Raw genomic sequence first — 25,606 nt, 5'->3', positions numbered from 1 at the left:
TGAGCCTTTAAAATTATGGAATGTATTTTGTCACTGGAAAGTACCTAAGTGAGTGTGGAGTTTGTCTGGATCTGCCTAAAGTGTATGTCTTTGGAATGTCTGAAGGCAGGGGAAAAGATACAGAGCAGCTTCTGCTAATTTCTGCTTTATTCAGCTTGGGGAAAATTTGTTAACTCCTTAACTTCTGGTTTGCTATATGGTATTTAGAGGCTTTCTAAAAAACTTAAGGCTTTCCTAGAAGATTAAATTGATATGTTTTCAATAATAAAAGGAGCCACTGGGAGGGGTCCAGATTTTTATCTCAGATAAACCATCATGTCTATATCCTGACTTGCAGGGCAGAAAAATCAAAACACAGGGCCTTGCCAAAGATTCTATTAAACGCCTCTGAGTGGCTTCCTACAGTTTATCATCCTTATAATATTGCTGTTACTATGTACAATATCCTTATAGTTCTGCTCACTTTACCTTCCATCAGTTCATATAAGACTTGCAAGGTTTTTCTGAAGTCATACTGCTTGTAATTTCTTATAGTGTAATAGTATTACAACACAATCATATACTACAAGTTCTCCAGTTTTTCCCTAGTTGATGGCATGCATGCCCTTGATTTCCAGTTCTTTGTCACCACAAAAAGGGAATCTGGATAGCTCAGTGGATAGAGTGCCAGGTCTGGAGTCGGGAAGACCTGAGTTCAGATTCAGTCTCAGACATTACTAACTGTGTGACTTTGGGCAAATAATTTATCTCTATTTGCCTCAGTTTCCAGGCAATGAGAAGACCACTATAGTATCTTTGCCAAGAAAACCCTAGTTGGGGTCACGAAGAGTTGGTTACAACTAAAAAATTAATAAAACTAAAACTAAATAAATATTTTGGTACCTATAGGTCCTTTTCCTTTTTCTTTGATCTACTTGGGATACAGATCTAGTAATAGTATTGCTGATTTCAAAGAGAATACATGGGGAGGGAGGGAGGGGGGGGGAGAGAGAGAGAGAGAGAGAGAGAGAGAGAGAGAGAGAGAGAGAGAGAGAGAGAGAGAGCGCTAGTTTTAGTGGAAGGAAGGGGGCATGGCATAGTAAAGAAATGGCATCCTGGTTAATGTGACAACAGTACATCTGCCACAAGATCAACTTAATATGAACTCTGAAATGCTAGCTAATAAATTTAATATTTTAATGTTAATTAGATGAGCACCATGGCTAATGTTTTTTAAAAAGCTACTCCTGTGGGGCAGCTGGGTAGCTCAGTGGATTGAGAGCCAGGCCTAGAGACGGGAGGTCCTAGGTTCAAATCTGGCCTCAGACACTTCCTAGCTGTGTGACCCTGGGCAAGTCACTTGACCCCCATTGCCTACCCTTACCACTCTTCTGCCTTGGAGCCAATATACAGTATTGACTCCAAGACGGAAGGTAAGGGTTTTAAAAAAAAAAAAAAAAAAAAAAAAAAAAATTAAAAAAAAAAAAACTTAAAAAAAAAGCTACTCCTGAGTCTTAGAAATAGATGAGATGGTATGGGTGTCCAAGCTTACTCGACTTGAAGCCATTGCAATGAGTGGAGGTTGTTAAGGAGGGTATCTGATCAAGTACAGCTCTTTAAGATCAGAAATGGCTGGGACATGCACTATCTTAGATAAAGGTTAGTTGTTTCATAGAAGTTGCTCCAATAAAGGTAGTCACAGGTCCAGTAAAAAAAAATCATAACAAATTTGGAAACATATCTTACCAATTATAGACGAGGGTTTTATACTTGTTTTTGTCCAGAGTAATTCAGCTGCAAGCCATCTAACATGTTCCCAACAAGTATAAGGCAAACAAGGATTAATAACTTTATTTCTAAACCCAGTTTAGATGAAATAGGGGTTGGCGTTAAGGGGTTATACAAAATTGATGATTCTGAGATCATTAAAACTCTTCATTTCATATAAATTGCAAAAAAGTATACTCAAATCTATGCACAGATGATTAAATGGCACCTGATTTTGAAAAAAAAGGTGGGCATATATAGACTATAAACCTGAAAAAACATTTGACAGCATGAATTCAAATAATAGATCAAATGATATCGTAGTCTTAAGAACTTTAGCATGAAAGATAAAATATCTAAAGAATACCCCTATAACAGAAAAATCTTGAGAAAGTTATTAAAGGTCTAGAAGAATGCATCACAAATCTTGTCATATTTAGCTGATAGTACCATGTAGTAGAAACATTGAATGTCATATTTTTCCATTAAAGGAAACAATAAAAAAGAAACATACAGAAGCAAATATGGAAAACAAAAGATTACCAAAGAATCTAGATTCCCTTATTCAGTTATTGAAAGTTAATAGTTTCAGAACTTTGAAAAGGTGCAAGCAATCAAAGCAATATAGAAGACAAAGTAACATTTCAACATCTCTCAAAAAATGATAGAGCTTGATAAATGAAGAAATTAAAGAGAATAACCCAGAGGATGAAGGATATAGAAAAATCTCTGATTATCTCTATTTATGGGAGAAACAGTTAAATTAAAGCAAGAAAGACATAGAAAGCTTGTACACCAGAAAATAAGAGTAGGAGTGGACCTTCCAAACTGGCCTTTCCAGTTATATGTAAATGTACTTGACACAAAGTATTTACAACTTTTGTCATTTTAAAAAATATGAAAGCAGTATTTTTTTGAAGAGGGAAATGGATATTGCAAGAAGTCTGACCATTAGCCTGATAACTCTTACCTTTGTATCCATTCTTAATTATTATAAAGACTCAGTTACATTTTTGTGATTTGTACATGTACCACAAATGTATACAATAGATCCATATATAGTTGGAATTTAATGTATTTGTTGTTCACATGGAAAACTGTTCTTTTTTTTAATTGCCACTAATGTAATAATGCCAAGAAAATTAATGTTGAATATGACATTTTTCAAGGAAGCAGTTTAAGCACATGATGGTTCTGCCTACCCTTAAATACATTTTTTCCCAAATTTAGGTATACATGACTTCTTAATTAAAGAAGGATGTGCCACAATTAAAATTAAAGACTGGGCTTTAACCTTGCCAGTTGGCTCAACTACATCCCTAAGGCTAATGATATGTCATATTGGAGAATCAGAGAGAACATGATATTGCATAATCTATATAATATCTTTGTCTAATATTTTATCTAAATAGTATCATAAAAACTTCTGTAAGAATTATATCTTACATCCTAATCTTTATAACAGCAAAAACAGTAGTTGTTGACTTTACTAGGCGCTATTGAAGTGATGATAGAAATGAAGTAAAAGTCTACAAGGAGTTTGCAGTATGGTAGGACACAAAATGAACATACAGAACTCACTCTTAAAAATATTTTAATAGCAACCTGTAGTCTAATATAGTGGGCTGGAGTTATCGAACTGGAATAATTTTAGTTTTGCTAACAAACTTTGTAATATTTGAGAAATCGCTTGATCTGTATGGAGTTTATTTAGTGCTAATAGAGGGTGTGATGTCCCTTCTAACCTCTATATTTCTTTAAATGTTTGATAGAATTAACATGTCAATCCATCAGGCTCTGGGGGTTTTTCTTGGAGAGTTCAGCTCATTCAATTTCTTTTTCTGAAATGGAATTATTTAAGTATTCTATTTCCTCTTTTGTTAATCTAGGCATTTCCTATTTTTGTAAATATTTGTCCATTTCACCTAGATTATCATGTTTATTGCCTTATAATTGGGCATAGTAGCTCTTAATAATTGTCTTAATTTCCTTTTCAATAGAGGTGACCACCATTTTCATTTTTGACTATTAATTTGGTTCTCTTCTTTCTTTTTTTTAAATTAGATTTACTAGTTACTTTATTTAATTCATTTTTTCAGGGTACTAGCTCCTCCTGGTCTTATTTATTAATTCAATATTTCTTTTACTTTCAATTTGATTAATTTCTCTTTTGATTTTTAGGATTTCCAATTTAGTTTTTATCTGGGGACTTCAAATTTGTTCTTTTTCTAATTTTTTAAGTTGCAAACCCAATTCATTGATTTCCTCTATTTTGTTGCTATAGGCACTATTTTCCCTTCTTTAAAGTCTATATACCTTGAAATTGCTTCTGGCCCCCAGTTATAGTCTCTTTATCTGGTTGGAATATATGTTTCTGCTCCTTCAACTAGACCTCACACCCTGTCAAACTAACTTTTCTACATGAATGATCTAGTAGGCAAATAACTCCATTTTCAAATGCATCCTTCTCCTTTGTTAGTCAAAAAAAAATCTTTCTTTAGATTGTGTGATTGAAAATCTATTTTTTAAATTTTATTTTTATTGTTATACAAAGCATATGATCATTATTATGAGTAAAGTCATACATAACCAAAACTGCACAATAAAACCACAAATACATAGATGTGAAAAACAATTCCAATGCTTCTTTCTCTGAAGGTAGATAGCATTCCATATCATAAGTCTTTCAAGATTGTCTCAGATCATTGCATTGATGAGAGTAGCCAAGTTTGCACAGATAATCATTATCCAATATCACTGTTGTGTACAATGTTTTCCCAGTTCTGCGAATTTTGTTCTGCATCAGTTCCTGCAGATCTTTCCAGCTTTTCCTGAAATTATCTTCTTTGTCATTTCTTATAGTACCATTACCAACATGTACCACAATTTTTGTTCAACCATTCCCCAATTGATGGACATCCCCTCAATTTCCAATTCTTTGCCACTACACTATAAATATTTTTTTGTACAAGTATTTATTATCTCTTTGGGATACAGGCTCAGTAGTGATACTGGATCAAATGGTATGCACAGTTTTATAGCCCTTTGGATATAGTTCCAAATTGCCCTCTGTAATGGTTGGATTGGTTCACAATTCCACCAACAATGCATTAGTGTCTCAATTTTGCCACATTCCCTCCAACATTTACCACTTTCCTTTATTGACATATTGGCCAAATTGTAAGATCTTTAAGGGGTGGGACTATATCTTACTCTTTGTATCTCTCCAGGCTACGTGGAATCTAGCAAAGCAAAACATTGCACATAATAATGACCATTTAAAAATGAATGAAAATTATGATTAATAATGTTTGTACTCTTCACTGTTACCAAATTTAAATTTAAAGCTAATTTTATCTTGATAGTAATCTTTTAAAATGAGATCTGGGCAAGGCAACTGTAGCTATGGTTCTTCCATTGCATAAGTAATATATATTGTTTTTGTTTTTGTTTTCCAGAACTACACTCAGTATATTCCACTGTCCATATATGATCTGCAGACTTGGATGGGAAGCCCTTCCATTTTCGTTTATGATTGCTCTAATGCTGGCCTTATTGTCAAGTCCTTCAAACAATTTGCACTACAGAGGGAGCAAGAGTTAGAGGTGAGGCATTCTCAAGCAGAAAGACTTCTCTTATGTCTGAGGGTTTTTTTCTCCTCAGGTTGGATTCTAGGAGGTAGTTTTTTTGTTGTTTCATTTTTTTCTTTTCTTCATCTTCCTTTGACCATGGTTAAAAATGTTCATTGTGCTGGGACAAGCTCATAATAGAGGGCCCATTGATGTTTAAATAGAGTCATACTGACTTATTTTCACAGCCTGTTATACTTAATGTTGTTTTTAATTTAAATGTTAATTAAGTGATAACATTAATAGAGTCAGTTTCTGTCCCAATGATCTATACCACTAAGATAAATGTGAAAACAGAGCAGACACATTTGTTTTATAACAACTAGACCAATGTCTGGGCACATGCTCTTATTCCATTAGCATATTTTCTCTTGTACCAAATGTGTTGGTTCTTTGCTTTAAAAAATTTAAATTATATAATGTCAGCCTAAACATAGTTGCCATTAGTGGCTTGTTTTTTGTAATGGCTTAGAGAATCACAGTTGTGTTCTGATAATGAGGAAGAATCTTACTTTGTTGTTATAATTAATATTTGATGCCTGTACAAAACAGTAAATTTCTAAAAAAGAAATTTAAAAATTTGTTTCAATTAAGAGACCTTCCTACTATGAAATGAATAATGGTGCCACTATAGGGAACTGGGTTGGGGATGAGGGAACTATGATCCTCAAAGAATGGATGAATTCTGATTGGCTAAAGCACAAATAATTATAAATTTAGGAGTAAAAAAACTCCTACGGTCTCATAAGTATTGTAGATTCATTTTTTTTTTAAGACAATTAGGTTTTTTTAAATTTCCATCAGAGGATATTTCTCAAGTGATCTGCTGATCATTTGAAATTCTCTTTGGTTGTTTATATAATTAAAGTTTTTGAAATGTAATATTTTATTTTTTTTAAATTAATGCCTCATGCAAAATTATTACATAAGGTTGACTGACAAAATATAAAACTCTTCATACTTAAAAATCTTATCAGTTTCTGCTAATCGTTTTCTTCATTTTATTACAAGAAGAAAGAACATCAGGTTTCCCCTCTTCAGATTCTCTCTTGCAGTCAGGCTTGAAATCATAAAAGTTTTATAAATTATGAAATTTTAGTACCATGTTTTAGTGCTTTAGTACCATGGTAAAAACAGGTTTCGTTTTGAGATGGAAATCCCAAAATTTATTGAAAGACTCTCATTTTTCTACTGCTGAGTCAGTGAAAAAACACTGGCCTCCCCCTGCCACATTTTTCAGTCAAACTGTTGGAACTCCAGAAGTCCTCATTATTTTTCACCAAAACCCTAGCCTTAACTTCTCTTTTACCAAATATTCTAAGAATAGAATGCAGATATAATTTCTGATTAATTAAAGAATTTCACTAAGACCCAAGAGAATATATACTTCAAGGAAGTCATGAATTCAAGGAAATCCACTAGGCTTTTTAAGTAGATGTGGTTAATTGTTAAAACTAGCCATGTTAATTTGATTTAATGCTTTGTAGCAACTGATCAGTTGTCCTTGGAGAAAAATTGAAACAGGCCTCACGTAACATGTGTATATATAGTCTAGTGTTTGTAATAATTATTTTTTTGTTCTCAATCTCTTTGGATTGGCTCCTGTTGCCTTTATTCTCAGCAATCCCATTTGGTTTTTTTTGGATTAGAATTTGCAGAACTGTGTAGGTTTTATGAAACATGTTGCTTTCTCCCTCTCCTCCTTTTGAGCTCCATCAGGATGATCTCTGATGAAGTGTGTCTGGATTTTATTTTACTTGCATTTAATGTCTATTGTTAGCAACCAAGGATTATTTAATAAATCACAAAAAATTAGAAAGAATGATGAGAATTTAAAGTGATTTTGACCTGCACTTTCACTCTGTTGAAGTACTGGAAGGTGCCTTACTTGTATAGTTGAAGCACCTAATTGCTCCACTGAGAAAATTGAGACCCAGAGAAGTGAAATAACTTATATAAGGTCCCACCAATTTTAACCATCTCCTTTTATTTTTGGTTTATTTTTTTCCCCTCCTACATGGAAAAATTTTGTTTTCACATCTTCTCCACCCCCCCCCACTTTACATTACTGCTTCCTCTTGTTTTTCTAATAATACATATGCCAAATTTTAATTTGGGATATTTAGGTATGTCTGCTTTTTTAAAAAGGATTTTTATTGATGTCTTTTATATTTTCTTTTTGTAACCCTCCTTATTCTACTCAAAAGAGTGATCCCATATGATAATATTTTTAAGACCAAAAATAATAGCAGTGGAAAAAAACACCATAATTATGAACATATTAGAAACTCTGAAAATATGTGCAAAGCACCACAGTTGTTTGCCTCCCACCTTTGCATAGGGGGTTTCTTCTTATAATTCTTTTAAGACCCATTTGTTCTACATAGCTTTCCAACATTCACTTTAAAATTTTTTGCAGGTAGGAAGTGAATGTTCTTTCCATTTTCATTGTTTTAGCCATTGGACTTGTTTTCTTGGCTCAGTTAACTTCACTCTGTATCAATTCCTATACATATTCCTGTGATTGTGATATGAAAATGTAATATTTAGTTGTCATTAATGCATGTGTACCATTCTGAGATTTCTTTTCACTTTGCATTAGTTTGTGTAGATCTTTCTCCATAGTTCATATTTTTCATTCTTAATGACACAGCAATCTATATGGTTAGAACCTACGAATAAAAATTCTTCCATTTAAAAGTATCCCTAGGTTAGTTGAAGACTACAATGAGGTGGCACCATGGGAGAGCACTGGGATTTGGAAATGGAAGAACCAAAATCATATTCTGACTTAGTGATTGTGTGAACCTGGAAAACTCACTTGGCTTTTCTTAAATTTAGTTTTATTAACTATAAGATTGGGATTATCATAGTTTCTATCATAAGGATTCATTGTGATTATATTTTAATTTTATTTTTAAAATCATTTTACCCTAGTTGCCCAGCCCTTATCCCTCTTCTGCCTTAGAACCAATAACTAGTATTGATTCTAAGAAGGAAGGTAAAGTTTTTTTTTTTTTAAACCCTTGTACTTCAGTGTATTGTCTCATAGGTGGAAGATTGGTAAGGGTGGGCAATGGGGGTCAAGTGACTTGCCCAGGGTTACACAGCTGGGAAGTGGCTGAGGCTGGGTTTGAACCTAGGACCTCCTGTCTCTAGGCCTGACTCTCACTCCACTGAGCTACCCAGCTGCCCCCTGAAGGTAAAGTTTTAAAAAAAATAAATAACTAAATAAGCATGTAGGAAGAAAATTCAAAATTGGATAATTAAAAAAGAATTGTACTCAAGTTTGGATATTGGAAAGACAGAGTTGTTGAGGAAAGCTCTAGCATGGCTTGTTACTTCAGAATAGGAAAGCAGAATGCAGACTGCTTAAATGAAACTAACAATTCAAAGCTATATGTTGTTCAGACTAAATTCATTTTCCTTTCCCTCTGGCCCCACCCTCCTCACCCTTATACCAAATTTAAATTTTTAAGACTTTTTGTCTTACTTGTCACAATGCAAAATTTCCAGTTGTTACACCTAGGAGTAGTTTAATTCTTCTTAATCATAGTGCCTCCCCTCTGGAATTATCTCCAATTTATTTAGTATCTTGTTTGGTTATAGTTTTCATGATGTCTCCCTCATTAGACTTTAAGTTTCTTGAGAATGTCTGTTTTTTGCCTTTCTTTGTATCTCTACTCTTCATTTCAGTTCCTAGAACTTCATAGGCACTTAATAATGCTTGTTGACTTGAGAAGTGAAGAGTAAATATTTGATAAATCAAGCCTACTATTTTCTTGGTTTTCAAAATGTTTTTATTGTTATTTTCTATCATGTCATGTCTCCCTTCCCCTCCCAGACAGCCATTCAATATGGCATATAGCATTTTTAGAGAGGAAAAGAACCCAATATGACTGATCTATATATTAAAGAAGTCTGAAAATATGTGCAATACATAACACTTGTATATCTCTCACCTCCAGGAAGGGAGTGTCTTCTCATAGTTCCTTTTTTCCAAAGTATTCAAAAGTATTCCTTCTAGATGCTTTTTTTTTTTTTAACCCTTACCTTCCATCTTGGAATCAATATTGTATATTGGTTTCAAGGCAGAAGAGCAGTAAGGGCTAGGCAATGGGAGTTAAGCAACGTGCCCAGGGTCACAGAGCTAGAAAGTGTCTGAGGCTAGCTTTGAACCCAGGACCTCACATCTCTGGCTCTATTTAATTGGCCTCTTTAGGTGCTTTCTTATACTACCCTGCTAGACTTGCCTGATAGCATCCCACTTTCCCTTGTTCTTCACTCTTAGAATGATGCCTATTATTGCTGATATAAAGAAGCCAGTGTCCCATGGCAGGCTCCCTCCTGCACCATGTACCTGATTATGCAGCCCACCACTGATGTATACCCTCCCATGTTGCTTTTTTTTTTTTTAATTACATATGCCTCAAAATCTACTCCCTGGGACTCGTACTTTCCTTCTCTTCTAGACACCAGTTTCCCCCAGGAGTTCCAACTCCTCTACCACCCAAGATCTATGACTTTTCAAGCAACAAATTCTCTAGGCCATACTCAGTGTGTGGTCCTCATCTCCTTTAACAGATCATCTCTCTTCACTTAATAGAGCATGTATCAGTGTAACCCTCTCCCAGCATTAAAGTAAACCCTCCTTTTTTGTCTTTCACCCTTTTTCTTCATCTACTTTTCTGTAGGTTCTTTTCTTTCTGAGACCTCAAAAGTTACCCTTCCATCATAGCCAGCACTTGATTTGACCTTGGCACAGTACATGCTTTCTCTCTGTTCCCTGGCTCCCCTCTGCCCCTTTCATATATCTTCTCTGTAGGCATTCCAGAATTTTTGCCAAGAAACCCACAAATGGAGTCACAGGCAGACATGACTGTGAAATATGGAAAAACCAATATATATGGATATATGGGAAAAATCCAAGATATATGGAAAAGTAACAGAAATATATATGAGACCAAATGATATGAACAAATGGTTTTCAAGAATTGCAAACTTAACTATATGAATGAATGCTCTAAATCAGTAATAAAAGTCAAAATGCAAATTAAGTTATCCTTAGGTTTTACCTCAAACCCAGCAAACTCGCAAAAATTAGAAGAAATGGGAGTAGTCAATAATGGAGGAGTTATAGGAAGATAGATATATTAGTGATTTGTGGTAGAGTTTTGAATTAGTACAACCATTCTTGAAAATAATTTGGAATTATTCAAATAAAGCAATAAAGTATTTATGCCATTTGACTCAGAATTTCTACTACTAGTTATTTTTTAAAATTTGGAAATTCTAATTAATTAATTAATTTAGGGTATTTTTCCATGGATACAAGATTCATGTTCTTTCCCTCCCCTTTCACACCCCTTTCCCATAGCCAATGCGCAATTCCACCATATTTTACATGTGTAATTGATCAAGACCTATTTCCATATATTGATATTTGTACTAGGGTGATCATTTAGAGTCTATATCCCCAGTCATACCCCCATCAACCCATGTGTTCAAGCAGTTGTTTTTCTTCTGTGTTTCTACTCCCATAGTTCTTCCTCTGAATGTGGATAGCATTCTCATAAGTCCCTCAGGATTATCCTGGATCATTGCATTGCTACTAGTAGAGAAGTTCATTACATTTGATTGTACCACAGTGTATCAGTCTCTGTGTATAATGTTCTCCTGGTTCTGCCCCTTTCACTCTGCATCAATTCCTAGAGGTCATTGCAGTTCACATGGAATTCCTCCAGTTCATTATTCCTTTGAGCACAATAGTATTCCATCACCAGCAGATATCACAATTTGTTCAGCCATTCCCCAGTTGAAGGGCATACCCTCATTTTCCATTTTTTTGCCACCACAGAGAGTGCAGCTATAAATATTTTTGTACAAGTCTTTTCCCTTATGATCTCTTTGGGGTATAAACCCAACAGTGATATGGCTGGATCAAAGGGCAGGCAGTCTTTTAGTGCCCTTTGGGCATAGTTCCAAATTGCCATCCACAATGGTTGGATCAGTTCTACTACTTATATTAATAGGAGATCATTGATTAAAAGAAAGGCTCCATGTGCACCAAAACATTTATAATAGCATTCTTGTAATAGCAGAAAAATGGAAACAAAAATAGATATCCATACACTGGGGAATAGGTATACAAATCGTGGTTAATTCGTGTAATGCTATGAAAAGTGGAACTACCACAAAACAATTGAAAATAAATTACAAAATCCCAAAGAACAAGTGTATCCTAAAGAAGAAATGTGAAAAGATATGTGTAATTCCCCTCCTTTTCCTTGTTTGTGGAAGTTACAGGTATAGGACAGTGATGGGGAAAGTTTTTAAAAGAGGGGGCCAAAGGAAAGGAAATGTTCATCTATCAGTCTGTTTCTAAGTCAACTCTTTCAAAGTTTAATTGTATTGTATCCTACTCATTGTATTTATCAGATTAGGAATAATGTCTCATGGCTGGATAGAACATTTTAGGGGGCTGCATCTGGCCTGCAGGCTGTAGTTTGCCCATCACTGGTATAGGGGTATAAAATATTAAGTATATTTTTGGATATTTTTGATGTAATGATTGGTTTTGCTTGTGCTTTCTCCCCTTTATTGAAAAAAATTTTCCCTTAAGTTCTGTTATTTGGAATGAGTTTCTGGGAAGGCAAAGGGTTAGGGAAAGAGGGGGGAAATTTAGGTGTTATAAAATACAAAGATTTCAATAAAATTTTATTCTTAAAATTCACCTATGCTTATATATAGTGAAGCTTGTATAGCTACAGAGAAGTTGTTCCTGAGAAAGAGCTAGAAATTTTAGTAGCCTGCAAACTCAGGATGAATCAGTAACATGGTCTAGTAGTTAAAAGAGCTAATGAAATCTTAGGCTGAATCAAGAAAAGTGTAGGGTCCAGAATGGTGGAAGTGATAGTCCTGGTGTTCTCTACTCCAATAAGTCACATTTCAAGTATTCTCTCCATTTCTAAATGCTATATATTAAAAAATACCTCGACCACTGATAAAGGCAGCCAGGTAGTACTGTGTTTAGAGCACTAGACCTGGAGTCAGGAAAACTAGGATTCAAATCTAGCCTCAGAGAATTAATAACTCTTGTCACATTTGGCAAGTCACTTAACCTATGTCTGCCTCAGTTTGGGAAATGGGGATAATGATGCCTGTCTTCCAGAGGTGTTGTAAGATTCCAATGAGATATTTATAAAGCACTTTACAAACCTTAAAACATTATATTAATGTTAAATATGAAGGTGGTGGTGATGATGATGATGATGATGTCATCATCATAAATCCTTAGGAGAGGAAAATAGTATGGTGATGGTACTTGGATACTGCTTCAGGAAGACTGATTGAAAGAACTGAGGTTATTTAATCTGTAGAAGAGAACGTAAGAGGTACAAGATTACTATCTTAAAAGAATTTCCTGAGTAAAAGAATTGACTTTTGTATAAAATCTCTGGAGGTTTTGGATATCTCTGACTGCTGTTATTTGCAGGAATACTTCTAACATAATGTATTCTTTCAGCAAAATACTTGAGTGTTATGCCTGTGCTAACACATCTGTTAGAATCCAAGACTCGAGAATTTTTTAAAAGTCCTTCAGTCCAATAATAAGAACTTATCCATATTGTGCTAAAAGGCATCCTTTTTGAGAAAACTGTCAGTCTAGGAGATAGGAAGAGGGATAAAGAGTGACTGTGAGAAAGATAAATACAAGTGTCCAGTGACTTAGCATTCAGTTAGAAATAGTGCATCTTATTTTGTCTTTCCAACATTGTTATTAGGGCAAAAGGGCTGCCTTTAAGCATATTGATTTCAGCAGATCAGGATCAATTCTCCATTTCAAAGGTGGTGTTCTCATTCTAAGGAAATATGGTCTGTGCTTCTAGTTTCTAAATGACAGAACAAAGATGAAAATTTGGGGCAGACTTTAACATAAAGAAAAATTTTATATAATTTATAACTATCATAAAATGGAATCGACTGCTTTGGAGCATATGGAATGGAATTCCTTATCATTGGTGGTTTTCAAGCGGAAGTTAAATGACCATTAGGGGTATCAAAGAAAACAGTTCATGTTTTCAGTGTTAAGCTTTAGTTGTCATTTCCAACTTTGAAACTCTTAGATTAAAACTGCCATAAAAACTGATGGGTTTTAGAAATTTTATAACCTGTTCTTAGAGTACTATGCCTTAACTAGTGGTTATGTTTTATTAATAATGGCATTCTGCTTCTTTTTGGACTGAGGCAATACAATTTCAAAATGATTCAATTTCAGATTGGGGGAACAGTAGATCTCATTCTCCTGTTTGTCCCAGTTTTCCTGTCGTCTTCCACATTCTTATAATGTTTCCTGTTTATTTCTTTTTTCTGCCACCTCCTTTTCTGTGTGTATTTGGGGAGAAGAGGGGGATAGATCTATTTTCATAAATCATTCAGAGTACAAGAGGTGAGTAGCATTTACGCAAAAGCATAACTCCCTGGCTGCTGTTGCAAGGATGCCTCTAACAATGTATTCCGTCAACGAAATACTTGTATGTGAAGCCTGTTCTGACACATCTGTTAGGCTCCACGCATCTTTCCTCATGACTCATATTTGATGAGCTTTAAACTCAAATTGTACCCAAACCAATCATATTTCTTAGCAGGGTTGTCACAATAGACCTAGGAAGTAATTTTCTGGGTGGTACAAGTTGATTTTGCTGATGGTCTTTTAATTTGTATAGCTGGAAAAAGAGCTCTGGTCTTTTTTTTGTTTGTTTGTTTCCTTACTAATTTTTTTAAAGCAATTATGCTAAAAGTTACAGGGTTCATAACAAACTTTAAGCCTTGATTTATTTGTAAGTATACCATTGTGCTCCAGGATTTATTGTCCTTGTAGCAGAATAGGTTTTTAATAAAACATATCTTTCGTGGCCTCTATTTGGAAAGTTGAAGCATTAAAAACATTATAAACACAATAACATAATATGATGGGTTTACATACCTCTGAGTTTATAATTAATTGTGTGAATGTCTTTTAAAAGTATTCAATAATAGTTTGCCATTTTTTCTTTAAACCTTGTAGCATATATTTTTGGCAGATAAGAAAAATTTGAAAGAGAAGCAAAATGAATGAACATCTCAATTCTGTCTTTCCAAGTAATTTTGTAACCTTAGTTAAGTCTTGTAACCCTGTTATCTATATATATCCACATATTAAAAAGTGATACCCTACCAAAGGCATGAGAATAAAATTAGGTAGGTATGTGTTCTTATAAGGGAAAAAGAGAAAAATTACTATAAAAGTACATTAACAGTTTTAAGTACTTGGTACTTTAAAAAACTATTGGGAGAATTTTTTTTTAACCCTTAATTTTGGTGTATTGTCTTATAGGTGGAAGAGTGGTAAGGGTGGGCAATGGGGGTCAAGTGAGTTGCCCAGGGTCACACAGCTGGGAAGTGGCTGAGGCCGGGTTTGAACCTAAGACCTCCCATCTCTAGGCCTGACTCTCACTCCACTGAGCTACCCAGCCGCCCCTGGGAGAAATTTACACACAAATTCTTTTGAAGGTAGAAATTGTGAACAAATTTTTTATAGCCATTAAAATATTTCTATTAGTTAGCTTTTGTTTTTATGTCACCTAGGTTTTTCTCTTATATCTTCCTTTGAGAGCAATCCTTTATAACATAGAATTTTTTTAAAGAACATAATCAATCAATGGGGAAAATTTTGATTTTATATGCCATGTTACACCCTATGGACCATCTTGCTCTATCAGTCCTCTGGAAAGGAGCAAGGGGAAGTCTCTTTTCATAATCCTTTTTTGAGACCAGGCTTGCATTTGTTGTTTTTTTTTTTTAATGGTTTCACAATAGCATGTGTACAACCCAGTGGAATTGCTTGTCAGCCCTGGGAGGGGAGGGAAAGAAAATAAATCATGTAAACATAATAAAAAAATTTTTTAAAGAAGAAAAAAGTTTCACAACATTCATTATGTCATATTCTATCCGTTTCCATTAATAAAGTTATTTTATATTGTTTTCCTGACTGCTTCATTTTGAATCAACTTATGCAAAACTTTGCTCCTCTGAAGTTATCATATTCATCTTTTTTTAATTTTTCAATTATATGTGGAAACCATTTTTAGCAATTGGTTTTAGATGTTTTGCGATCTAGATTCTCTCTCCTTCCTTCCCTATTCTTTCCCTGAGATGGTAAATAATCTTATATGTTATTCCAGTGCTGTTATGTAATACATATTTCCATACTTCTTATGCCTTGAATGAAGACGCTTATACATACAAAAAAAATTCATGAAGAAAATAGTGAAAAATAGCATGTTTTGATCTGCATTCAGACTACAACAGTTCTTTCTATGAGCATGGATAACTTATGAAATGATATGAAAACATCATGTATCCTTTGTGATTATCTTAGATCTTTGCATTCCTGGTAATAGTTTAGTCCTTCACAGGTGACTATCAAATAGTGTTTCTCTTATTGCATATAATATTCCCCTTGTTCTTCTCACTTTACTTTTCATCAGTTCATATAAGTTTTTCCAGGTTTTTCTGAAATCATCCTGTTCATCATTTCTTATGACCCAATAGTTTTAAAACAAATTGCCACAATAGAAAGAACTGTTGGTCACTCCCCTCAATGTAATTCTTTGCCACTGTAAAAAGAGTTTCTATAAATATTTTTGTACATATATATTCTTTTTCCTTTTTCTTTGATTTCTTCGGGATACAAACCCTGTAATAGCATTGCTAGGTCAAAGACTATGCATAGTTTTATGACCCTTTGAGTGTGGTTCCAGATTGTTCTCCAGAATGGTCTGGCCAATCCACAGCTCTAAAAACAGTGTATTTCTAAATATCCATTTCTGTATATCTAAAAACAGTCTCTTATTTCCCACACCCCTTCCAACATTTATCATTTTCCTTTCTGGTCATGTTAGCCAATCTGATAGGTGTGAGGTGGTATCTCAGAGTTATTTTAATTTGCATTTCTCTAATTAATAGTGATTTGGAACATTTTTTTTTTTATGTCTCTGTAGGCAGTTTTAATTGTTTATCTGAGAACTGCCTACTCGTATCCTTTGATCATTTATCAATTGAGAAATGTTTTGTATTCTTATAAATTTAAATCAATTCTGCTTTTTTTTTATAAATGAAGCCTCTATCAAAGACACCTGCTATAATTTTTCCCCAGTTATTTGATTCCTGGGTTGAATTGGTTTTGTTTATATAAAACCTTTTAAATTTAATGTAAACAAAATTATCCACTTTACTTCTTATAATGTTGTCTGTGTCTTGTTTGGTCATGAATTCTTCCCATATTCATAGATCTAGCAATTGATTCAGTGTTCCTCTGATTTGTTTAGATTCACCCTTTATTTGTGTATCATGTTTCCATTTTGACTTTATCTTGGTATATGATGTGAAATGTTGGTTTGTGCCTACTTTATCCCTGTTTTCCCTGCAGTTTTTGTCAAATAATGAGTCCTCCTCCGCCCCTCCATCCTCCCACCTTCAAAGCTTGGATTTTTTGGGTTTATTGAACACTAGGTTGCATATTCATCTTATTATATCGCACAATAATTTTCCATTATATTTATGTTCCATAGTTTGTTTAGCCATTCCCTTGTCAGTGGATATCTCCTTTTATACAGTTTTTTGCTAACACAAAATGTGCCACTAAGTATTTTTATGTATATGGAGCCTTCCTTATTGTCTGTGGCATCCTTGGGATATATCGTACCTAACAATGGAATTGTTCTTCCATAGGATATAGGCAATTGTGGTCATTTTATTTACATGTTTCTAAACAACCTTTTAGAATGGTTCTAAATTTATAATTTATATTCATATAATTTATAATTATATTATAATTTATAATTCTACTGGCAATGAATACATTACTAGTATGTTTTCCTATGCTCCTCCCAACATTGATTGTTTCTTACTTTTTATCATCTTTGCCATTTTATTGGCTGAGAAGTAAAATCCCAGAGTTATTTTGATTTTTAATTTCTCGTATTGATTATTTGGAATATTATTTTATATCATCATTTATAGTTTACATCTTTTTTAAATTCAGCATGTAGCATTATTTCCCCTCCTTCCCCCAGGGATTAGAGTAGACTATTATTATATCTTAATTGAATCCAAGAAAATAATTGTGGCAAAAAATTTTTTTCAATTGCTCTTAGAAACAATTTTTGACAATTGTTTTCTGACATTTTGTGATTAAGATTCTCTCCCCCCGCCTAAAAAAAGATTCTCTCCCTCCAACAACCCCCTCCCCAAGGCACTAAATATATCTAAGTTATATCCATCTTTTCATGCAATACATTCCATATTTCCAAAGTATGTAACTTTTTCAAATGTTTTTATTATATACTTAGTAACCATCACCAACAGCAAAAAATGTTTAAACAAATGCATCAACATAGTTATGTGCAAAATCCAAAATTCCATATTGTTTAAATTTATTTAAAGACATGTAAATTACATGTGTGTGCTAATATAAACATCTTCTGCTTTTGAGTTCCTTCTGGATTTGTTTTACTTTGGTACTTTTTTCTCTTGATTTTGTAGCTATTTTATATAATCATAGTGTTTATTATTCTTATTCTCTTTTCATGTCTTCATAGATTTCCCATATTTTCTTTATATTTCCAATATTCGTCATTTCTAATAACAATATTATTCATTACATTCACAAATCAATCTTTCCAGCCATTTCTCCCAATCATTGCATTTGTGTTATTTCCAGTTACTTTATCATAACAGACAAGGCTTCCATTAATATTTTAATAAATGCACAGCTCTTTAACCAACTTTTTAAAGAGGGGGCCAAAGGAAAGGAAATACTCATCTGTCCATCTGTTTCTAAGGCAACTCTTTTGAAGTTTCATTGTATCGGATCCTACTCATTGTATTCGTCAGATTAGGAATAATGGGAGAGGGGGAATAGAATATTTCAGGGGACTGAAATCTGGCCTGTAGGCTGTAGTTTGCCCATCACTGCCTTAGGGCCTAATCCTCATAATAGAATTTAGGTCCTTAGGTCAATAATCATGAATAGCTTTATAGCTCTCTCTTATTTTCTAAAAAAATACAATTCACAGCTGCTCTACCAATGTAATATTAGGCCTGTTTCTCCACGTTTCTATCAGCATTTAATTTGATCAACTACCAGTCTGGTTCTTAGGTAACATACATTACCAGGCCAAATTTAGCTCTATTGGTCCTCAGGCAGCAGGCACACTCTGTTGCCAGGACCATATTCTTTCCAAAATCAAGATTTTTTCAGCTTGGTCATATCCAGTAGAACTTTTATTCCAATGCCACATAGCCCTTCAGGAATGTAGGATTACCTTCTTTGTACTATAAGTAAAAAAATAAGACTTTGGCAGAATATTTATGCTCTCTAAACCATTGTTGTTTTACCAGAACTTTGTATATTCAGGGTTAGATCTAATACTGGACTTATGCATGTGTGTGTGGACTCTCCAGATATCTATCATTTTTAACTTATCCAAGATTCTATTCATCTCTTTAACTTCTTATTTAAATTTGTCTACTTCTGAGAGGGGAAAATTAAAGCTTCATGGCTATTATTATTTTATCTATTTCCATCTTTATCTCATTTAGTTTTTCCAGTTAAAATCTGGATTCTATAACACTTGTAATCAAAATTGATAATGCTTCATTACAGTATCCCTCCTCCCCCAACATATAGTTAACCTTGTTCATCCCTTCAATTTGTATCCATTTTAGACCCTACTTTGTCATAGATCAACAAAGCATGTAACTTTTTAAAGATGTCCTGTTTGTGATGAAGTTCTATAATATAATCATACTGATATGGATAGACATAAAAGATAGGCACATCATAAAACAGTTAAATATTTGCCATTGTAACATGATATTCCAAGTACTTCTTGTCCTATAATTTCATAATGGTAGCCTTTTAGTTATTCAAAAAATTACATATTCTTGCATGTGGAACCTGTACAGATCTTAGAACTTTTCTATACCACATTGCTCACTTTGGAAGGCTTTTATTTTTAATTATCAGGCTCTAGGGAAAATGAATCTTTTCATTTTCTTTAAATAATGATAACTCTTTGAAGGTCATTAAGAAAAAATGTAGGTCTTCAATTTTCCCTCTCTAGTTGGTAGTAGGTATCTAGGTTTAGATATGTGGCTTCATATTCTAGCTTGCATGTGGATGCTGGGGGAGAACAGTCTATAAATAGCAAAGAGGATGGGACTCTTTCTAGAGTGGTCCAGTAATTTAGAGATTAAAAGACCTAGTTTATTGAAGGACTTCTTTCTGTGACTCTCTGTTTTCAGTCCTTTATTTGACTATGATACTACCCTCTTATTTTATTTCATGTCCTGCATTTACATTTGTGGTCGATTTATTTGGGGAGGTATTTTATAATCTTATTTTCTTAGAGTGATTCCTGAGATTTTCCTGCTCTGATTGTTGGATTTAAAAATCAGTCTGGCAGTCTACTGAACTATTTCTGGCCTGGGCAAGCTACCCCCAGACCCCAAGGTTTCCCAGCACAGTCTTCCTTATCTCCCCCTATCATAAACCTAAAACTGAAGCTATCTTAACCTTCTTGAGGAATGTTTGTCTATGTTTGCCTGCTTTACAATATTTGCCTATTTAATGTATGTTTGCCAAATGCTTCCAGACCCCTGTCCCTGAAACCACCCCCCCCCCATGCTTCCTGACCACCTGTCCCTGACACTACCTTGATAATTATGTATGTACCAACCCCCTTCCCCAAACATTTCTATATAAACTCTTGGCTGAGAATTCCAAGGGGTCGTTCAGGCAAGCCTCTCTGCCTAGGGACCCTAGCTATTATTGCTAGTAAAGAATGAACCTCTTCTTGCATATTGCATTGTCAGTGTGATTCTTCCTTTGGCCATGAACCTGGGTTAAGTATTAAAATTTGGGTACAACATGATATATTCACTTCAGATCATAAATTACTCCCTTTGTGGATCCCACATAACCTGATAGTGATTCACAGGCCAGTTCTAAAGCAAGTTATTTCTTATGTATGTCTACCTTGCTCTTTTCAGTTCAAAGTACTTTTTTTTTTTTAAACCCTTGTACTTCGGTGTATTGTCTCATAGGTGGAAGATTGGTAAGGGTGGGCAACGGGGGTCAAGTGACTTGCCCAGGGTCACACAGCTGGGAAGTGGCTGAGGCCGGGTTTGAGCCTAGGACCTCCTGTCTCTAAGCCTGACTCTCACTCCACTGAGCTACCCAGCTGCCCCCAAAGTACTTTTTTGAACAAAACTAGTTATGAAATTTTCCTCTACACAATTATTTTCAACAAGAAATCTATTATTCATAAACAGCCTTCAGTACACTATACTGACATGCTAGGTATTCTTGTAAATCTCATTTTTTCTTGCAAATGAAAAAAAAAAACCTGTTGTGAACTGCCATATTTTGTTCTTTCTTCAGAGTGTAAAAAGTAAATGGTGAGCAAAATCAGAAATTACTTCACCCAATAGATTTGTGTAATTTTATTCATCTTGCAGGTATCATTGATGCCATTCTATTTACTATTTGATAAATGGAATTTCTTTATTGCACTAAACACTAGATTATACTCATGGTAAAAATGGAATAACACTTCGAAAATTGAATTCATTGCATGATTTCAAAACAGATTTATTCTTTTAATTGTGCTTTGTTTAGAAAATATTAGAATTTGTTTGAATTCTTTGGGTATATTCTTTTTGGCAGCATGGGAACAGTGATAGTTGAAAGTGCTAGGTAAGAGAGATAAATTTTTTTGTTGCTAAACCACAGGTGTATCTGTACACATGTATGATTTCATCTACTGAGTCTTGGCTTTCTAGAACATTACATTTGAAGCACCTTAATTGGTTATGGTCATTTTCTTTTCACACCTTGAGATTTTACTTCATGTAATCATGAGAAAATATTTTGGATTATATATGTGTATGTATATATATGTATATATATTTAGTATTTTTCTTCATAACTGCTTATAATGCTTTCAAATATACTTCCTATTTTAATAATGAAAGGGCAGTTATTATTCCCATTTTCCTGGCAAGTTAATTTTTTTCTTTATCAAAAATCTAATATGTTACTGTATAATAACCCAAAATTATTATATTTGGGCAAGGTTATTTTATAATGTTCTTCTTTTTCAGAATTACCTAATTTCTTCCAAATCACTAATCTGAATACTTAGTAATAGCATTCAGCTTTAACACTGGAGTATCCCAACCAAGTATCTGAGAAATTGCTCTTTGAAGAAACTGCAAAGAGAGTTTGTGCAAATTATGTATATTTTCTTACCTATATATATTCCATCTCTCTTAAGTTGTAAAGAGGAAAACAGAACTGCTGTTGGTTTCCCTGCCTTTCTTTTGAAAAAAGAAACATAAGGAATATTTTTCTCTATTGCATATTAGTAAATTACTCATTTCTTTTCAAATTTGACAGACTGATCATAATGGTTGCATTTCAAAACTAAGATTTGGTACATTTGACTTTGGTTCTGAATTTAGTCCAGTATGTTAACAAAGAATTTTTAGATGGCAGGTCTCACAATCATTTATTGCCCTGTAATCAATTCAGAAAAAAATCTTTGAGATCAATACACAAAAAACCTCCACAGAAAAGTCCAAAGCTACCAGTCATAGCTGATTCATTCTTTTGTGCTAGGATGTATTTTCCAAGTTATTCTTGAAATGAGTCATCTTTTTTTTCTCTTTAACATTTTCCTATATAGGTAGCTGCAATTAACCCAAGTCATCCACTTGCCCAGATGCCTTTGCCCCCATCAATGAAAAACTGCATTCAGCTAGCAGCATGTGAAGCGAATGAACTACTACCTATGATCCCCGACCTTCCAGCTGACCTTTTCACATCATGCCTTACAACACCTATCAAAATTGCGCTCAGATGGTAAGTGTCCCTAGTGAGTGAGATATGAATTCTAGGACTTGTTGACCCAGAAATTTTCATCATACTATGCTTCCTAGAATTGGTCAATTATATAGCTATCAGGAATGTTGCTTGGACTGCATCTTACTAATCAAAACCACAAAAGTGAAAATATGATCTCCTTGTAATATATTTTGCATTCAAAATTTCTACTTAGGTTTGCTCAGAGTAAGAGATTTACTCCTAGAAATTAAAGAAACCTTTTATTCAGAGAACAGCTACATGTCTAGCTTTTTTTAAAAATAGTACCAAAAATATTCTTAAAATTGAAGTTTGGGATCATTTTAAGAGGCCTTAATCACTAGTAAGTACTAAGGAATGTTTTTTCCGGAACTTGGTTACATATAAACCTGAAGAATAAAGTGAAATATATTTTGATTTAAAGATGTACTTCAGTTAGAATTAGTTTTAATTTTATTGGGGGTTTTTTAAGTTCTTTCCTTCTTAGAATTTCAGAACATTTTACCAGCATTTTCTTCTGTGATGGTCACAAAGATCACAGACCTTCTTTAAGATTCCATAAGTTAATGATAGAGTTGCCTAATTCCCGCTTTGGAATCAAGTTTGTTTTTTTCATTTGGTCACGGTACTACTCTTTAATAATTAGCCTCTGTGTGTAGGGGTTTTGATTTTTTTTTTTTTAATTGGACATATGTGTTGTAGCTTTCTTTTTTTTCTTTTTTTTTTTTTTTATTTTAAACCCTTTTACTTCTGTGTATTGACTTATAGGTGGAAGATTGGTAAGGGTAGGCAATGGGGGTCAAGTGACTTGCCCAGGGTCACACAGCTGGGAAGTGTCTGAGGCCGGATTTGAACCTAGGACCTCCCGTCTCTAGGCCCGGCTCTCAATCCACTGAGCTACCCAGCTGCCCCCAATGTAGTAGCTTTCTTGAGGAACTTAAATAAGAAAGGAAAACTTTAAAGAGTTCTTCCTCTTAAGTGTTTTTAAATGAACTTAATAGTCATCAACAAACATGATTATTTCCATATATAAGTATAGAAAAAATATAGTATATATAAGTCAATCATTCTGTCAAAAAATTATTAAGTGCTTAATATTTGGCAGGAACTGTGCTGAGCCCTGAGAATGTGACAAAAACAATCTCTTCTGAGGTTCTGAAGGATTACATTCTAATGGGGAAGGCAAATGTAAATATCTTGGCACATAAACTTTTATACACAGAGTAGATGGTGGAATGTTCTCTGAAAGCAGAAGGCAATAATAATAGTTGGCATTAACTAAGACCTCTTGTAGAAGGTAGGATTTTAGTTGTGTCTTCAAGGTAAGGGAGTTTGAGTATGGGAGACAGCTCTTGCAAAAATAATGAAACCAGTATGGAACAGTAATGTATGTGAGGCTGATGTTGTTGGATTTCTGAATGCATGAAGGGGAGTAAAATATAAGAAGGCTAGAAAAGGAGAAAGGTGCTTTCAATGATGGAGGACTTTATATTTCATCTTGTTGGTCATTGGAAGCTGCTTGTGGAAATTTGGTGTGTGGGGTGGCAGGGAAGGTATTTAGATCAGACACTGTAAAATCCTTTTGGCAGCTGAGAATGTTGTTAGGTGAGGGGGAATGATTTGAGAAAGGGAGAATAACTAGAGGGCTATTGCAGTAGTTCAGGAATAGATGACAAGATCTTTAATTAAAGTTGAGGCTGCATGATTAGAGAAAAGAGGAAATGTTAGTTTGGAAGATCTGTGGTGTTAATGAGAAAGTGGCCATACCATATTCAGGTTTTTTTCAGTATGTAAAATTTTACATGGAAATACTGACACTTGACTTTCTTGTTTGTTTGAACTTCATTCTGCTATCTGCTGGACATTTTATTTTCCACATTACTTATTTTTTAGAATATTTTTCCATGATTCCATGATTCATGTTCTCTCCCTCCCCTCTTCTTTCCATGCTCCTGGAGCTGGCAAGCAATTCCACAGGTTTATACATGTCTTATTAATCAAAACCTATATTATTCATATTTGTAATAGTGTAATCTTTAAAAACCACAACCTCAAATCATATACCCATATAACCAAGTGATAAATCATATGTTTTTCGTCTGCATTTCTACTCCCTTAGTTCTTTCTCTAGATGTAAATAGCATTATTTTTAATAAGTTCCATGGGATTATTCTTGATCATTGCATTGCTATTAGTAGCAGAGCCTATTACATTTGATCATCCCACAATGTTTCAGTTACTGTGTACAATGTTCTCCTGGTTCTGCTCATTTCATTCCACATCAATTCATGGAAGTCTTTCTAGTTCATATAGAAATCAAGTGGTTCATCATTCTTTATAGCATAACAGTATTCCATTACTATCATATACCAAAATTTGTTCAGCCATTCTGCAATCAAGGAACACCCTCTCGTTTTCCAATTTTTTGCCACCACAAAAAGCACAACTATAAATATTTTTGTACAAACATTTTTTTTTAATCTCTTTGGGATACAAACCCAGTAGTTATATAGCTGGATCAAAGGGCATGCAATCTTTTAAGACCCTTTGAGCATAATTCTAAATTGCCTTCCAGAATGGTTGGATCAATTCACAACTCCACCAGCAATGCATTAGTGTCCCAATTTTGCCACATCCCCTCCAACAGTTATTATTTTCCTTTAATGTCATATTGGTCTATCTGCTAGGTGGTACCTCAGAGTTGTTTTGTTTTGATTTGCATTTGTCTAATCAGAAAGGATATAGAACACTTTTCTGCTGTACATTTTAAAAATATTTCGTTCGTGGTTTTTTATTTCAGTTTTTTGAGGCATATCAATCACTTTTCCCCACTTCTCATCTATGCCACTTGCCTACCCAAGTAAATACTCTTGTCGAACAAATAAGTAATTTTTAATATTCAATACTCACAAAAAAGTTGTTTAAAAATAGATATCTTGAAATGTGTCTCATTTTATACCAACAGGCTCTTAATTCTCTACTAAGTATCAGGAAGCATGATTCATCCTTATAAATATAAAAAATTATAAAGGCTGATATAAATATATATATTAGTATTTTAATTAAAGCCATGCTGATAGATAAAGTTATTAGACCACGCGCTTATAAGAATTCAAACTTTGCCGCCTAACCATAATTGTCTCCTGTCTCCTCCCGAGTCTGCTGGCCAAGAGAGCCACTCCCTCCTAACCCAGGAGATTTAAACTCTTCTCTGCGTGGAGACGTAGGCCTCCCCACGCCCAAAGAACCGGAACCGGAAACC

At 34.1% G+C, this 25,606-nt stretch overlaps 1 protein-coding gene across 2 annotated transcripts in view; it reads left to right on the top strand.

The window, feature by feature from the left end:
• The window catches only part of RPTOR (regulatory associated protein of MTOR complex 1), a 547,237-nt gene that overhangs the window by 216,876 nt on the left and 304,755 nt on the right, over positions 1 to 25,606 (top strand). For both annotated transcript variants that reach the window (XM_044676205.1, XM_044676204.1), the window contains exons 5-6: positions 5,205 to 5,351; positions 22,169 to 22,344. In XM_044676205.1, coding sequence (XP_044532140.1) covers positions 5,205 to 5,351; positions 22,169 to 22,344 — 323 coding nt within the window. The remainder of the gene's footprint in view (positions 1 to 5,204; positions 5,352 to 22,168; positions 22,345 to 25,606) is intronic.

This window comes from Gracilinanus agilis, chromosome 4 (genome assembly GCF_016433145.1).
Source record: "Gracilinanus agilis isolate LMUSP501 chromosome 4, AgileGrace, whole genome shotgun sequence".
Lineage (NCBI taxonomy): Eukaryota > Metazoa > Chordata > Mammalia > Didelphimorphia > Didelphidae > Gracilinanus > Gracilinanus agilis.
Note: the sequence above shows the minus strand (reverse complement) of the source record. Positions and strands in the feature narration are given on the sequence as shown.